A 17,524-nucleotide genomic window follows, 5' to 3' on the forward strand; every position below is an offset into this window, starting at 1 on the left:
CACATCAGTGCTTTCTATGGGATCTCTGGGTGTTTTTGTTGTTGCGCCAGCGCCAGATGGTCGGCGGAATGTATCAGCAGGCCGCGCTGCTCTCTGGGTAGTTACGGTAGATGACGTCATGGTCCTCCCCCTCCCCGGCTTTCATCCTCCCCCACTCCCCGGCCTCTCTCCGCTCTTCTGCCGCTGATAGCCTGATAGCTTGGTCGGAAAACGAGGGTGCCATTTGGCGCAGTATTGAGATCCATCTGTCGAACAAAGGGCGTCCAGATTATTTACCATCGTGTTTGTGAATTTGATTTAATACATTTCTCCGCCGAATATTCACAATGAGCTCAATCAACGTGAAGAAGCTGAAAGTGAACGAGCTGAAGGACGAGCTGAAGAAGCGGGATCTCTCGGATAAAGGGCTGAAGGCCGAGCTCATGGACCGGCTGCAGGCCGCGCTGGACGAGGAGGCCCTGGCCGGAGACTCCCCGAGAACACTGGACACTGCGGCTGCAGAGGGCTCTGGACAGGAGGGCATGGGAGAGGAAGAAGAGGGCGAAGGCCCGGTGGAAGAAAGCATGGAGGCCAACGAGGAGGAGGAGGAGGAAGAAGAAGAAGAAGCAGAAGCAGAAGCAGAGCCGGAAAATGGGGGCGACGGTGATGGCGCTGCCGTGGACGAAGAGATGGGTGAGGGGGAAGAGGAAGGAGACGAGGACGATGAGATGGATCCCATGCTCAAGGGAGATGTGGACGACATGGAGAAGATCGAGGCAGAGGATGGTGATGGTGAGCCCGCGGAGCAGGAGCAGGCTGCAGAGGGTGAGTCGGCCGGGCTGGTTCGGACTAAATGTGACTGTCTGGATGGAGACTGTGGCTGGGGGTCGGGGCGTGCTATAGAGCGGTAATAATGGTAGAATGGAACCGCGGGAGGGAGCCGGCTGCTCACCACTACATCTCAATGCGTTACCGTCAGGTTACCGGACAACAGAGCGTCCATGTTGAGCTAGATAGACATCCCTAAAGCTAGATCGACCTCACTAAACCAGCGTCCATGTTGAGCTAGATCGACCTCACTACACCACTAAAGCAGCAGCGCGTTAGCCTCGAACACAACCAGTTAGCCGCTCATGCTAACTGCCGTTAGCATCGGTCACCACCTTTGTTAGCTGACGGTGAGCACGTTGTACCGATAGTCCAGTAAGATAACGTTAAACTTAGCATTATTTAACAGTTTAAGAATGTTGTTCTTAATAATTAATAGGTGAATGAAGTGAGAAATAAGAAAGTGAATTAGCCTAGCTTAGTCTGGCTTTTCGTTTCGCTTCGTTAGCGTGTTAGCTTGTTAGCTAACGCTATTCTCTTTGTGTCTGTGGTGCGGTGCTAACTAGCGGCTCAGCCGGTTAGCTAGTTCAGTGGTTCCCGTATTGAAGGTTGGGCTGTGGACTATGAATGGGGTGGAGGGGTACTAAGATGAGCCTTCAATTATAACCTATATTAAACAAAGACTTTAAAGCAACATGATAATGCTACTGTAGAGGACAATTGGGCCGTTCCAAAAGAAGTAACTTTACAGATTAAACTCATATTGTGGATTCTTTAGCACTAATCGTGGACACATGGGAGCACTGGGCCCTCTTGTGTATCAGTCCACAGTGGATCTGACTTCAGACCGGTTGGGAACACCTGAATTTGCTGACCTAAACCTGTGCACAAGACGAGGCAGGCAGGTGCTGAACTGCTTGTGTAGCACGTGGTTAGTGTGTCCGTGGTTTGAATAGAAAGAGTCGGTTTGATGGATGAACATAGAGAATGTGTTAACCGTGATTAGCCACAGAGGTAATCTAGGGTAAGATATGGGGGAGGGGGGTCAACCCAGGTCTAGTAGCTATTCCCATTTCCTTTGCATGATGCATTTGTCCCTGACAGTAGACTTAATGAAATAGGCTCTGAATTTTGTTCAACAATATATTCTAAGCCCTTTATTAAAGGGTTAATGTCCCTTTACTTTGCAGAGACTTGTTTTACCAGCCCCAGCAAACACTGTTCATAATGTTCATTTGGACCAGCCTACATTGTAATTACTATCTGGTCATTAGAGTTGTTACCATGATTGTGTTTTTTAAAGTGTAACCATGAGGTGTTACCTCTTTAGTTACCTTTTTTTAATATTGCTGATTATGGTCGACACAATGTAACTAATGAACGGGCTTTGTGGGCCAGAACCCCACTGCCAGTCCGACCTCTTCTCTCACAAAAAGGAGCACCTCATTCTATATCTTTGTTCTATTTTCAAAGGGGATGCGGACAAAGACACGAATGCTGATCAGAAGAATAAGAAGGGTGTTAAGAGACGCCGGGAGGAACATGGAAGGGGCTACTTTGAATTTATTGAAGAGAACAAATACAGCTGGTAAGGATGGGACAGAGCAAAAATGGCCTTCAGCATCCCTGAAGCGCCATCCATAGCTTTGTTGAACTGTATTGGCTTTAAGTGCCAATGCACATAACTAGCATGAGGAAAACCCTCATTTTCAAGTATTATACTATTTATTTAACTTTCACACATGTTTTGAGGGTCATCCCTGACTACTTTAAAGAGCCTTACCATTGACCTTTTTACAGTGCCCACTCACATTTGTGTCTTTAATGGACTGCATTCTGTAGCAGAAGTGCAACTATCAAGTCTCTATGAATTTCCACATCTGTTCCTCATGCCACTTATTGTTTTGGAAAGCCCATTGTGTCCTAAAGGTGAACCGAGGCTGCTCAAAGAGAACCCAGAGGAAAGTAGCAGATGTGCACTTTTGAATGGGGGGTGGGGGGATAGCTGAGAGGCGTGGGAGGAGGGGTCCACTGCTGCAGGGTAGCACACAAGGATGTAGCAAAATTCCCAATGTGTTTGGAACGTCCACGGAGGAGATCGCTATTGACCGTCTCATCGTTTTGCCTCGCAATGGTCCATTTTTTTTCGTTTTGTTTTTTATTTCACTGGTTGTATGACGTCAAAATGCTATTTCTGTCTCATGTATCATGTCTTGTGTGTGTGTTTATCATGGTGCGAGAGTGTGGATGTTTGCAAGACTCTTTTCTACCCCCGCGCAGGTGACATCATGCATGGTGTGTATGTGTGTGCATACATGTACCTACTTCTTGGTCAGTGTTTTGTTTTTGTTGCGCTGTTGACACTTTAACCGTCAGAAAACAGATTTTTGGGGACAATTTTTTTTTTTGAAATAGTCTGGGACTCTTAATGAATGTTCCTTACCTCAGAATTACTGGAACACTATAGTATTGCTCCCTCTTCAGGTGCTTTTTTTAATTTTTTTTTATTTTTATTACACCTCTTATCCGACAGCCAATTATTTTATTGCAAGTGTCCATTCAGTTCAAACTGAAAGTCCAGCTTTTGTCCTTTTACCGTTACCAAATTTTTCCCCCAATATTTTTTTTTAGAGCTTTAATCTAGCCTATGTGAAGCCAGTGCCCCCTGGGTAGCCATGGGCCTATAGAGCAGCAGCCAGTGTTTGAGTACACTGACCATATGCTCCAACTGGGACTGTGTGTTCTCCAGAGCCACCGTAAATCTCCCCCCGCAGCCATTTGTTCAGCACTCAGCACTGTTTAAGAACAACTACGATGACCGATGTCACTGAAGATTATAAAACTGCTGCAGATGATGACCCCCAAATCTGTCGTAATCTCTCTACTCCACTGGATTTAGATCATTGCGTCAGGTGTAACAATGCTTAACCTTTTTATTGAAATGTTTAACATTTTGACTAGGTTCTTAAACTTCTCATAAGAGATTTTGGTACCTAATCTCAAGCTACAGAGTTGGTAAGTTGCTGTAGCTCTCAGGATCCTTTTGATTACTCATTTCAAGCAGCCGAGCATGGTGACAACTTGTACTTCCTAGTTGCACAGAACATTAAGATATGACTTGGTCATGACCTTTTCATTTACTATTCCACATATGGGAAGTTAAATATAACCTTACCCGCTATCTCTTTGACTGACCCCGCAGCACTCCTGGAGATCATAAACACACTGATCTGAATGGGGAGAAGTCTTTAATGGATAGCTAGAATGCTAAGGGCTAGCGGAGGTGCTTTCTTTCTGTATCTCTCATGTTTTTAGATTTCGCTGGATACCCTAAGGTAAGTGTTGTCTGCCAAGGCCCACAATACAGCTGACAATGCAAAACTTTGGAGGCTCGCTTGCCCAGTTTACTTTTCTATTTTGTATTGTTCCCCCCCTAGTCTGTCGTTCCACTTTTCTCCCCAAATATTTTTCAGCAAGTGGTACCAAGACTTCTATATGTTCCATGCAGCTACATTAACACGTGAATCCTCTCACTGACTGGTTGGCATCTCTTTTCAGGGCCTCTTTCAAGTCTCCTGTGCCACCACTGGAGGAAGAAGATGAGGAATTTGATGACACAAAAGTCTGCCTGGATACCTGTACGTGATTTTTTTTTTTTTTTTTTTTTTTTTTTTTTTTTTAATGTGACAAATATCTACATTTTAAGCCAATGTTATTCTAAGATCATGAAATTGTAATTGCAAAGAAGACCTAGTCCAAGAAGAAGTAAACTAACCAGAACATTAACAACACTTTTGTTTATGGTAGACTTATTTACATGGATACTGATTTTGATGTGTGCTTTTTTTTTTTTGTTACACTCTAGACAACTGCGACCTGCACTTCAAGGTGTCACGGGACCGTTTCAGCGCCTCATCTCTCACAATGGAGAGCTTTGCTTACCTCTGGTCCGGAGGGAAGGCTACCTACGGTGTAAACAAAGGCAAAGCCTGCTTTGAGATGAAGGTACAGTAACAATGCTCACGTATTCAACTTTCAAATTTCCCTGCCGTACACACCATTCCCATCACATCCCTGAGTAGTTATATGCTTATGTAGAACAGTGTTTACAAACTGTGTAAAATGGTCACATTAAGACACACCTCGGACTAGTGGAAATTAATGATACATTTTGTTCATGTGTTGTGCTTCACGTCAATAGATAGCAGAGAAAATTCCTGTGAAGCACATTTCCAGCAAGAACATGGAGATTCATGATGTGCAGGTTGGCTGGTCCCTGTCTACTGGCACCCTTCTCCTTGGTAAGTGTCTTTTCATATATATGCTCTAGCTCTACGGTCTTCTGTATATTATACTGTTGACTGTGTCATTCAGACATTCAGACATTCAGTATCAGTTAGGGCTGTAAAAATGAAAGTGATAACATGGAAATTAGTTTTAACGTCACTAATTTCTTTAACGCAATTTGCAGAAAAACATTTTTTGCGGTACTAACCATGCCATACTTGCTTGACGCAAAGGAGGCTAAATAATGCTCCAAACTTCGAAGGGGTCCCTTGACCTCTGGCCTCAAGATCAGTGAATGTAAATGGGTTCTATGGGTACCCACGAGTCTCCCCTTTACAGACATGCCCACTTTATGATAAACACATCAGTTTGGGGCAAGTCATAGTCAAGTCAGCACACTGACACACTGGCAGCTGTTGTTGCCTGTTGGGCTGCAGTTTGCCGTGTTTTGATTTGAGCATATTGTTTTATGCTCAGTGCAGTACCTGTGAGGGTTTCTGGACAATATCATTAATGGTGATTAGATATTGGAATCATCAACAGTCCTAGTATCAGTGGAATAAAGTGTTGTGTACAGCAGTAACTTTCCATTTACCCATGGCATTGTGTGTTCCACTCATTGCCAGAATAATTTCTACTTGGTCACATCACACGTGATGTACTGCAAACTTTTTAAAGTAATGATATCCCATAACTTAAATGTTATGGGATATCATTACCTCTCTCATACACAAAATGGTGACCAAGCCAATGCAGCCATTTGCTGTGATTCATTGAATGATTCAATGATTCATGCAGAATACTGCAGAGCTCCAAATACTGTGCAGTATCTTAGATGGGCATTACGGTGCATTGCATTCATTGAAGCATGTATTAAAATGCTGACAAAACAAACTATGTTTTTGCATGAAGATCTGCCATATAAGATGACACTATATAAACCAAGGCTTCTGTGATCCTTGATGAAAAGGCAGTCTGTCCTAAGAGGTCCCTCTAGTGGCTCATTAGCGGCATGACATGTGAATGTAAAATGGCTCCATCTCTGAATGCATCATAGTAATGGTGGCTGGCCTGTTGCCAACATAGATGATTCACACACCATTATCGAGTCCCCGGTGACTGAGAGGGGCTGTGTCAATTCAGAAATGTCATTCCATCTGCCAGCTGTCTCAAAATGTTTTTGTCAATTAATGTTTTCTCACATTATTTTATTTATTTTATTTTAGGTGAGGAAGAACATTCTTATGCATACTCTGGGAAAGCCAAGAAGACCACCAACTGTGTGACAGAGGACTTTGGAGAAACCTATGAGGAGAATGATGTCATCTGCTGCCTTATTGTAAGACATCATTGTATTGTATTTTATCAGTTGATTAAAAGTAGGGTCAGTAATGCTGAGAAACAAGCAAGAGTAGACAAGATTTTTAAAATGATCCAACCAAAAAACTGAGCCCAGTGTTGCCAACTCGTTTCACAATGAAAGTAGCTAGCAGGACTAGCTCCAAACGCCGCTAAATCTAGCGAGAACGTCACTGACAGTCCATCATTTGGGCCGAATGAAATGATTGGACGGGCTTATTACAATCCTGCAAAGCCACAGATACCAGATTTTTGTTTTTTGTCAGAACATTTGATTTATTGATCACTACCGGAAAAAGCATATACAATGAGGTTATTATATACATTATATGTACATGTATCAGAAGTACCTGAAGTACCGCAGCAAAATATAATAACAGGACGAAACTCAATAACCAGATAATCAAAGCAAATGGTACCATATTGTAAATACAAAATTGGCATAGAATAATTAATAAATCAGCATGTCCCAATTTGTCAGGTCGAGGAGTATTCCATATGCCGATAAGTGGCAGTAAAAACCTTGTGAACATGGTTAGAGCTGTAGTAGGCCAGATTGGAGCAAATATGATTTTTAAAAAATATATTTTTTTATTTTTATAAAACGTTTGCTATATCCTGACAGTAGTACATGAAACCGGTAACCTGAAAAAAATCTGGTTCCTCTGGTGCTCCTAACGGCATCTGCAAGATTTCACAGACCGGAGGAAAACATGCGGTAAGACTTGATCTGAGCCTACGTCTATGAGAGCCGGCCGCCAATCACTCGCGAACTCCGACCAAACGGTCAAACTAGACAGCGCTGATCAAATATGAATCAATATTCTGTTACGTTAATGCCTATTTCTCTCATCAAATGTTTTCAGAATCATCTTGTAGTGCACGGTTTAGCTGTAAAATGAGAAAGTTTGTTACGCCGCTGCCATTGTGAAATCTGGTGAAGGAACATCAAGTTCTGGTCACATGACTGGAACACAGCCAATAAGATCAATAAGAGCCATGAGGAGGAGCAGAAGTCTAGTTTTCTCTCAGAACATTTGAATTACAATATGCTGAAAGGTTATTATGGAATTTTTGCCCAATGATGCCAAAAATATACTGCCTACTGAAGCTTTAAGCCATAGTCACTGGACTTTAAATGTACAGTATGTTTACAACGTCAGAGGATATTACAGGAAAGGCTAAGTAGCCTTTAGACTGACAATCCAAGGTGTTTCTCATTGGAGAAGTTTTCTTAGTCAATCGCCTCCTCTTCTATGATTAGGTATGACTTAAAGGGCAACAGCTTTCAGGGAAGAGGGACTCTCATAACAAAAAATGTATTTAAACAGCACTACCAACCATACCTTTTTAGAGTAGGTGAAAACCAAGCCAACGTAAGCATAGAAGGACTCCAAGTTGCATGCAGAGATGCGTACATGATTATTCTCAGTAGAATAAGTTGACTATGTATTGTTCCCTCATTTAATGTATATCAGAAACGGGAGGAAACCTGTGTAATATATTATCAGTTTGAATGTGAAAGAATTCACACGTGAATGAACTGCCACCATTTATTTAGAAAAGTGTAATTTGTCTGACTGGTACATACGTTGTCATTTCATAACTGTCTTTATTTTATTTCCTTGCTTAGGACTTTGAGGGGGACGAGTTGGTGTTGTCCTTCTCCAAGAACGGCGCGGAGCCGGCCGCCGCTTTCCAGGTCAACAAGGACACTCTGAACGGCCAGGCGCTTTTCCCCCACGTCATCTGCCACAATTGTGCCGTGGAGTTCAACTTTGGCCAGATGGAGACTCCGTACTTCCCTCAGCCCCAGGGTTACACCTTCCTGCAGCAGATCCCCGTGGATGATAGAGTCCGGGGGCTCAAGGGGCCACAGACCAAGGCTGACTGCGAGGTAAGCATAGCATTCTTCTTAATTTGTCACACAGCCATTTTATTTTTCATTGATATTTCTAACTATAATATTCCGGAGAGTTTAGAGTCATTTTTTCGGGGACTTGGATCTTAATTATTTCTTTGCCTTTCATGTTGTGTAGATCATAGTGATGGTCGGCCTGCCAGGCTCAGGGAAGACCACATGGGTGAAGAACCATGTTCAGGAGAACCCCGGGAAATACTACATCCTGGGTAGTGACACCATTGTGGACAAGATGATGGTCAGTACTGATGCAGCTGTTGTTCTCAGAAGCCCTAGACAACTGGGTGCCTTGCAATCTCTGTCCTACTATTTCATATGTTGTAACTGTATTTGATCCTATCATTTGATACAGATCAACAGCCTGAAACGCCAATCCAAAGACATTACAAAATTGAGCGCCATTTCCCAGAGAGCACCACTTTTCCTGGGAAAGTTTATCGAGATTGCCGCCCGCAAGAAGAGAAACTACATCCTGGATCATGTAAGTGGCTCATGCTGAATCCGATCACAGCGTCTGCCAATATTATACGGACAAGGGTAAAGTCAATCACTATAAATCCCAGTATAACTGAGCGTCTTTCTCCTCTCCCACAGACTAACCTGTCTGCCCCAGGCCAGAAGAGGAAGATGTGCTTGTTTGCAGGCTTCCAGCGCAAGGCCGTGGTGGTCTGCCCCTCTGACGATGACTACAAGCAGAGAGTCCAGAAGAAGGTTGAGAGTGATGGCAAAGAAGTGCCGGAGCACGCAGTCTTCAAAATGAAAGGTAAAAAAGATGCTTGGGCCACAAAGCTAGGGGGGGGCTGCTTTGTCTACAGTTTACAAGTAAGATACATGGCAAACTAACCTTAACAGTTAGACTACACAGCCTACTGCCAGCTTTAGTTTCAGTCTTGTGTATCCGAGGGTTGCACTGCTCCTATACTTTATGAAGATAATAAATGAATAACACGGAGTAGTCTGCAGCGCATCACTGCTTCACGTCTTCCGTTCCTCCCTTCACAATAAACTCCCCAGACACAAACACACAGAGCAGATTGAAACGTTGCTTTCTTCCATGTTTAACTGTTTCATCATGTGTATGCTTGTTGAACAGGTGTAATGATAACGTATCTTGGCTGTATATATCGATATCTTCATTTCTGTCTCCACCACGGCCTCTCTGATCAGCTGTTCACTGACTCCACTGTGTGTGTTTGTGTGTGGAGACCTCCAACACAGAGCAGGAAGACGCTGCAGCGTGATAATAAATACTAACGTTACGGTCTTTAGCCCCCGGAGCCCGTTTAATAACGGGTTTTGTTAACCATCATTATTCATCGCGTTTCAGACAGCCTTTTGCGATGTGTTTTATCGCGCACGTTTATATCGCGATGACGATGATAATACGGTGGTTTTACAGTGGCACAGTCAGTAATGTCACACACACACACGCATACAACATGTTGGCGGAGTGAAAGTTCTTCAGTGTGAGTGAAAGAGACACAAAGTTGCAATTTGTCACAACTGCAAGTCCAAAATAAGCCTCAATACATTTGGAACAACTAACATAATCAGACACTTATTATATTGTAATTTATTCCCATGATGCTGCTCTGAGTAATCAGTGACCGGCTCGTCTGCCGACAGCACAGACCTAAAGAGACCCATTAACGGGTTAACAGAGGTTCCATTGGGTTGCATTATGGTGCGTTCAAGCTCTTACCATTGAGCGATGGTAAATTCTAACGTTATGATGCGTTCAAATGTAATCTTGTAAAATGTAGTTTTTGGCAAGAAACTTGAATAAATCCAGTTGTTTGAAGGAGATGTTTTCACAGTAATATAAAATAGATACTAGAGAGGGAATTATGACTTGTTGAACTTCCTAACACTAGCTCTAAACAGATTAAAATATATAATTAGAAATACTAATGCCAATTTTTTTTAATCAAAGCAAATATTTAAATAAAAATATAATCATTTATTTCCTAATCATTTGAATTGTGTTTTTATGCAAATAAGTACTATAGATGACAATAACAAAGTAAAAGGATAACATGACAGTTAGAATGTAGTACATGCAGCCATACACAAAGCATACATAGTAGTACTAGATTGTTGTTTTTTTTGTCCGATTCAGGCGTTTCCCTTTTTATTTCCTTAAATCATTTGCTTTCTTTTCATTCCAGGCTTTTACTCTCTGCCTGAGGAAGGAGAGAGCTTCAGCGAGGTCCTCTACGCCGAGATGCAGAAAGAGGAGTCCGGCAAGCTGCTGGAACAGTACAAAGAGGAGAGCAAGACGGCTCTGCCGGCCGAGAAGAAACCCAACCAGGGAAGCACAACACCAAAAAGAGGAGGCGGCGGGCCGCGCGGAGGAAGCCGCGGAGGCAAGAACCAGTTTGCCCGTGGCGGTGGACCCGGACAGAGGGGTGGCAACCGCGGAGGCTTCCAGAACAGAGGCAACTTTAGAGGAGGTAGTTTTGGCATTTGGGGATGTAAAATGCTAAACTTATTGTGTAGCTCATCGTTTCCCAAACCTTTTTTCCCATCACCATCGTCATATAAACCATGCACAAGTTTGTGAACGTGCAATGAACCTTTCTGACCATTTTCACTGCCATTTTTTCCCATCACCTTATATTATCTTGACTAGGTAAACCAGCTGTTTGGAAGAGATATACGTTTGATAAATCACAACTTCATTTTATGCATGTGTTATTGAAAATATACACATGTTAAATACTTTATAAATGAGGCCAAATAAATGCCTTTAGGCAGGCTCTGGTTTTTCCCTCATCAGTAAAACAGAATGGATGCTAGCCTTTCATATCACATTAAATGTAATAAGTAGGCCACACTTATCAAAACATTCAGGCTCCCTCATGTGGCTCAAATGTGTACAGCAGATATAAATGTTAAGTCAATGGAAGCAATTATGCAAACTTATTTGGCGACCCTAATAAAATCCCCTGCGAGCCAGTCTTTCAGTCATGCTAACTATGCTAACGCTGATCTTTCTGCAGCTCCTGGCCCTCGTGGCGGCTTCAACCGTCCACCTCGCGGCTTCCTGCCACCCCCAACCTTCAGAGGAGGGTTCCACAACCGTGGAAACTTCAGCCGAGGTGGCGGCCCCATTCCCAGTCTGGGCGGATCCCCCAGGGGCGGACCGATGAGGGGCAACATGGGACCCAGAGGGGGGGGTCACATGAGCAGAGGTGGCCCAATGAACAGAGGGAACATGAGCAGAGGAGGAGGAGGTGGAGCCAGCATGCATCGTGGTGGATCCAGGGGACATCACAACCAGGTGGGTTTGAGGAGGACACTCATACATCCTGTTATCATTTAATATGCATTTTTAAATGTTGGTTTCATTATTTCATGTCTGCAGTAGCTCCTAGAATGGCTGAAGCCTTTATTATTCATAGTAACATTTTGAATCTGTTGATGCATATTCAAGCTTGTGGGCTGCTACATGGTCATCATTGTCCTACCTCTCTCTCTCTCTCTCTCTCTCTCTCTCCAGTATCCGCAGAGAGGTGGTAGCCGTGGCAACTTTGGGAACTTTGGAAACAAGAACGGCAACTATGGCAACTTTGGCAACAATAGGAACAGCGGGAACTTTGGCGGCAACAGGAACGGCATGGACAAGGCCCAAGCCTTCAACCAGAGCTGGCAGCAAGGGGTCAGTATTAAGAGAAGTTTACACATTACAGCAGACTTCACACACAGTCAATGTTTAAGACCATACCGATTCAGTTTAAAGCCCAAATTTTACTCGTATATATGAATAAAACTACAGTCCCGCAGAATTATTTTCCCCTCTGGCACTAGGATAAGGTATTGGCAAGAATGTGGCGAACCGATGCATATCATGATACAGGGGATACCATTCAATATATTGCGATACCGTAAGCAAGGCGATATATTGCGGATTTCTTTTTATCTCATTTTAGGAAAACTGTCCTAGTATAACGAACACACCACCTATTCCACCAGTGCACAATATTTTCCTTAACAAAGTAGACATGTAATGTTTTACACTTCTGGTGAATATAATCCAACCAATCTTATTTACATAGATGTATGTTGTATACACTGTTCCCTTTATTAACACCTTATTTTGAAAACCGGATGTAGTCCCACGTGTCTACTTCCTCAAACTTCTCCAAGGTGGTCTCTAGCTCTCCCGTCAGCTCCGTTCTCTTTATCCATCCATGGTCAGCTCCATCGGGGCCGTTTCAATGCATTTAACATAAACGTCAGTATATGGGTGCTGTACAGTTGTAGCGTCGGCCCATTTGACCACGGAGATGAGAGCGACGGCCGGCTCGACCGCACGTTACTGCGATACGATAGCGTTTCATGTCCGTGACAGAGTTAGCATGCAGCTTTAGCCGTGATGTCTAGCTCTGCTTTTCCTGTCAATGTGTGAAACCCAAAGTGTTTCCATCCTTTACTGGATGTGTAGTGTTTACCACGCTGGATTTAAAATGTGAGGGTGCAGGTCGTATCCACGCTGGCCCTCTGTTTTCTGCTTTCTTGTTTCGGCTCGCTGCGGTTTGTTTTGGTTGACTGATACAGAACGGATATGCTGTCACGTTACTCAGACTACAGCTATTAAAGTCTAACTTCCTTCTACCTCAGCATAGACTCAAATGAAGCAAATATATGGATTCTGGCATTAAAGAATCTATTTTTAAAAAATGGCGATACATAGATGAATGTTAGAATGAATCTTAGAAAGTAGAACGTTGTCACTAAAATAAACTCAAACTGCCTTGAAGGTAGATGATCTGAAAGCATATGTATATTGTACATTCTGTAGACGGTCAAGTATAAACACAAAGTAAACTCTTTGTCTCTTGTGTGTCCCGTGCAGTTCTGGAACCAGAAGCCATGGAGCCAGCAGTATCAGCCTGGATATTACTAAGACACTTGTTGCTGTAACGGACTGGTGGCCGACACTGAGACCCACCGCTAGCCACGGAACATCCCTCCACCCCGCTCTTTGATTTTCTTTCTTTTTCCTACAACCCACTTTTAATAATCTAAAAAAAAAAAAAACACCAACTGACGATGCCGACTAACGCGATATGGAGCGACAACATTCCACATCAGGTCGGAGACCGGGCCACCCTGAGTGTAATTGAAGCTTTATATATATCTATATACATATGTACAACGTGGGTTCAGTCTCATTCAATACTGTTTTATTTCCTTTGTTGTATATTTCATTGTTTTGTTTTCACCACTTTTAAATGACGTGCTTTTAAGAAAGAAAAAAAAATGTTTGTAATATCAGGAAACATTTTCGCCATACCCGGGCAGATGTTGAGAAAGATTTTTTTTTTTTTTTTTTCAGGGTTGTGCATTTTATCTGTGCTGTGATTTTTGTTTTGCTTTTTTTATTACAAATTGTAAATATATTTTTTTTGCGTAGTTTGTATGAGACGTTTAAAAAAACAACCTGGTAATGATTGAAAGGAACCTTGGCTTATTAGCGAGAAGCATGGTAGCGGATTATATTGTTAGGCTGTACATGTCAATAGAGTCCACAGTTCAAACTGAAGCAACGGATGAATTGTCTTTTGTTCCGAGTATCAAACCTGTAACCTAAACTCCATAGAACTACAATAAACTACTCGTTGGCTTTTTTACATTCTTCCTGGCTTATGACTTTTGATTCGGTTCAAAGGTGTAAAAGACCTTTGAATGGGCGACGTCCTAGTTTGCTACTTCAAACAGTAAGGACATCAGCCCCCCCCCCCCTAGTTTACACCTCATTAGTGAAGTATTCCCTGTCTTTGATACATCCTTTAGCTATTCTAATGTACATTGCTTTGAGAAAGTATTTTGGTCAAGCCATTTTAAGGATCTAAGTAAGCCATTTATAGAACATTTTTGCCTCTTTTTTTAATTATTATTTTTTTTAAATAAGTCTCTATTTATCTTTGAAATTAGGACACGGACTACGCTTGATTCTCAGGAGGAAGTGTGGTTCCTAGATTGTGTCTATCAGCGGTTCCTTTAGTGCAGTAGACTTCTGAAAAACAGCTCGCACTGATCAGTCCAACTAAACCAGAACCACACTAGCATTTTTTAAAACATATTTTCACCATAAATTTATATGAAATTTCTTGATGATGCCAGTTCAGCACAAAAGTGATTCAAAGCAGGCAGGGTTACTCATTTTCACCAGCAAACCTAAAGGGCTACACAGTATTGCAACACATCCACTATAGAGCGCAGCAGGGATGTTTTTGTAAGCCAACCAGGAGGTTAGCATCGTCCTGGTTCCCTCGACAAAAAGCCAATTTGAGTGTTCCATCTGGGTTTTGGATTATTGCAGAAAATAAACTCTGTGGTAAACAAACATTTATGATACTGACACATTTTGTTCAGCAAGATAATCTTCACAAATGAACACCACTTTTATGATTTTTGTATTGGGAATGCAATCAGCAGAAGTAAAAAGCTAACGTTAGGCTACAAATGAACTACACCGTCGCATGAGTATCACAACGAGGCCGTGAAGGTGAACAAGTCGGCGTGATAATGTTTAGTGGTCTCATTTAGCCGCTTGTCAGCAACCGCCTTTTATAAGGCATAAAAGCTTCAAAATACAGAAGTGGAATATTTACCGAAGTGTTTTATATCGTAGAACAAAATGTCTTCAGCTTGTGTTAACCACAGACCTTATTTCAGACATCGAACTAAAAGCCCGTTGACTTCCAGACGAGGGAACAGGAGGTGCTAAATGCTAACTCACTTCCTGGTTTTAGGACTCACTCCTGTAGCGCTCTATTAACACCACCAATTAACCTTTTTTGCGAATCGCTCCAGAGTTCATGTTGGTGACTGTGTGGCCTGGCAATAATGGCAGCTCCTCATCCAACAGCCCATAATGTGTCCCACCACATTATCCAGGCAGAGGACACCCTGCTTGTGTTTCAACACTAGAACAACATCCGAGCTGGAGAACACAGTAGATCAGATAAAACCCAGTGGCGTGTGTCCCGTTATTATTTTTTACCTTCCCGTGTTGATATTTAATAAACATGTAAATACTTCACTATTTCAACCATGCACGAATGTTCATTAATTAATTGGCTTGGAGTAATAACTGTATTGTGATTAAGAAAGTGTTAGTTTGCCCGAGTACTGCCGTGTGATCAATCGTTAGCTATATTTAAATGTGTGGAGAGTTTGTGCCCTCCTGTTTTATTGTACTGGATCCATAAATCTAGCTTTGAGTTGACAGTATAACCTATAACACAACAGACACTATATTTTTATCGCTTTATGTTGCAGGTTGTATATCAGGTCTTTTAATATTAAACCCCCAACAATGCAAAAGCTTTGAGACTTTTTCAGATTTGTTGTCTTTTCTATCTTACAGTTTTTGATATTTGTGTTTAAAAAATTTGGGACTGTATTTTCTTTAATTTGTCTCAACTCTATTAAAGTTAAAGAAGCTGGTGTACACGGTGACTTTGTGGTTTTTAAAATACCTGCCAAACGAATGACATTGTGTTTAGTGCTAATTAGCAAATGTTAGCATGCTAACACGCTAAACTAAACTACTAATGGTAGACACATTCCACCTGATAAACATCCACGTGCTAGCTTTGTTTTTGTGAGTGAATTAGCATGCTGATGTTAGCATTTAGCTAAAAGTAGTTGTGTGTAAGTGTAGCATCACAGAGCTGCTAGCATGGCTGTAGAGACTCTAGTTTAAAGGGACTGTTTGTAACTTCTTAACCTATAAATAATTCCGGGTCAGTGTCCCATGCGCGCTCACATGTGGCTACGCTGTTCAGACTCAGACTCCAACACAAACTACAGTGAAGCACCAAAACCTCTTGGTTGTATCTAGTGAAGCCCGTCTGTTAAACAGTGTTGGCCGCGGTCGGAGGACGCAGGGGAGACCGTAGCTTTGGTCTCCAGGACCGGAGTCTCTGCTGTACTCTGCTCCTCGGCCTGCCTTCACTCACACACCGCACTCGTTCTCACTCTTTCGCTCCACTCTCACGTGCATGCTGCTCACTCCACACTGCAGAAGAGTTAGTTTAGCTCTGAGAATATCTAGTGAATGTACAGTGGACGTTTGTGCAGAAATAACTGCTGCAGCTCCTCCAGACCAACAGAGGTTTCCCGTGTCTTGTGAAGTGACGGGGCTCCGCAGAGAGAAACGTTATCGTCTCCGACCAAAACACCGGTGTCTCCCGTTCCCTCCGGCCGCGGTCGGGAGGCTGAAGCAGGAAAAGCCAACACTAGGATCAGCATTGATTCATGGAGAGACCTTCGTCTGGTCAGCTAACATTACTGCCAAGCAGCTGAAATATAGAGTGATATTGTGCTTTTAGCTGACGTGTGTCTCCTCACTGTTTTGAGCGATGCTCGTTCATGTCTATGTAGAGCGAGCACAAGCGCGAGCAACAGGACGCTGACTTTCGTTGCCTTAACGGCCACAGATGTCGCTGTTAACAAGACATTTCTGATTCTTACAAACAGTCCCTTTAAGAGTGACTTTCTCTTGCTATTCTCCCGTAAAGCTGCAACCGGTGGAGTCTCTCCATTCTCAGCCTCAGAAACCTGGAACTCCTTCAGAGTCGTCATCGTTCATACTCTTTCCATTTCTTAAAGGAACAGTGTGTAACATTTCAGGGGATCTATTAGCAGAAATGGAATATGATATTCATAACTATGTTTTCATTAGTGTATAATTGCCTGAAAGTAAGAATTGTGTTTTCGTTAGCTTAGAATGAGTCCTTCATATCTACATAGGGAGCAGGTCCTCTTCACGGAGTCCTCCATGTTGCACCACCATGTTTCTACAGTAGCCCAGAACGGACAAACCAAACTCTGCCTCCAGAGAGAGACTTGCGTAATTTGACGTTACCTGAGGGCCACCGTACTTCTCCAACACTCTTGTGAAACTGCAGTAAAGTGAGCCACAGAGTGCAAAACCGTGGTACCACCAGTCGCCATCTGACTTCTGTTGCTCCTGAAGTAGTGTTATTATGGTATGGACGGCCTCTGAGCGAGGCAATGGTCACAGTTTTGCACTCAGCGGCTCACGTTACCACAGTCTTGGAAAGGAAGAGGAGTGAGTGGAGGGGTATTCAGTTGGTTGCAATCTGCAACCACACCACTAGATGCTGCCAAATC

The 17,524-nt window shown here is 42.8% G+C and overlaps 1 protein-coding gene across 1 annotated transcript; it reads left to right on the forward strand.

The window, feature by feature from the left end:
* The first annotated feature begins 140 nt into the window (after positions 1–140).
* Positions 141–15,834, forward strand: hnrnpub (heterogeneous nuclear ribonucleoprotein Ub). The gene is made up of 14 exons (XM_037750291.1): positions 141–804; positions 2,281–2,395; positions 4,366–4,445; positions 4,673–4,812; positions 5,009–5,108; positions 6,321–6,433; positions 8,087–8,350; positions 8,493–8,612; positions 8,727–8,855; positions 8,969–9,137; positions 10,543–10,827; positions 11,377–11,657; positions 11,877–12,035; positions 13,233–15,834. The coding sequence occupies exons 1-14, from the start codon at positions 327–329 to the stop codon at positions 13,281–13,283; spliced, it is 2,484 nt and encodes an 827-aa protein (XP_037606219.1). The 5' UTR covers positions 141–326; the 3' UTR covers positions 13,284–15,834.
* Positions 15,835–17,524: the final 1,690 nt, after the last annotated feature.

This window comes from Sebastes umbrosus, chromosome 18 (genome assembly GCF_015220745.1).
Source record: "Sebastes umbrosus isolate fSebUmb1 chromosome 18, fSebUmb1.pri, whole genome shotgun sequence".
NCBI classification, from domain to species: domain Eukaryota; kingdom Metazoa; phylum Chordata; class Actinopteri; order Perciformes; family Sebastidae; genus Sebastes; species Sebastes umbrosus.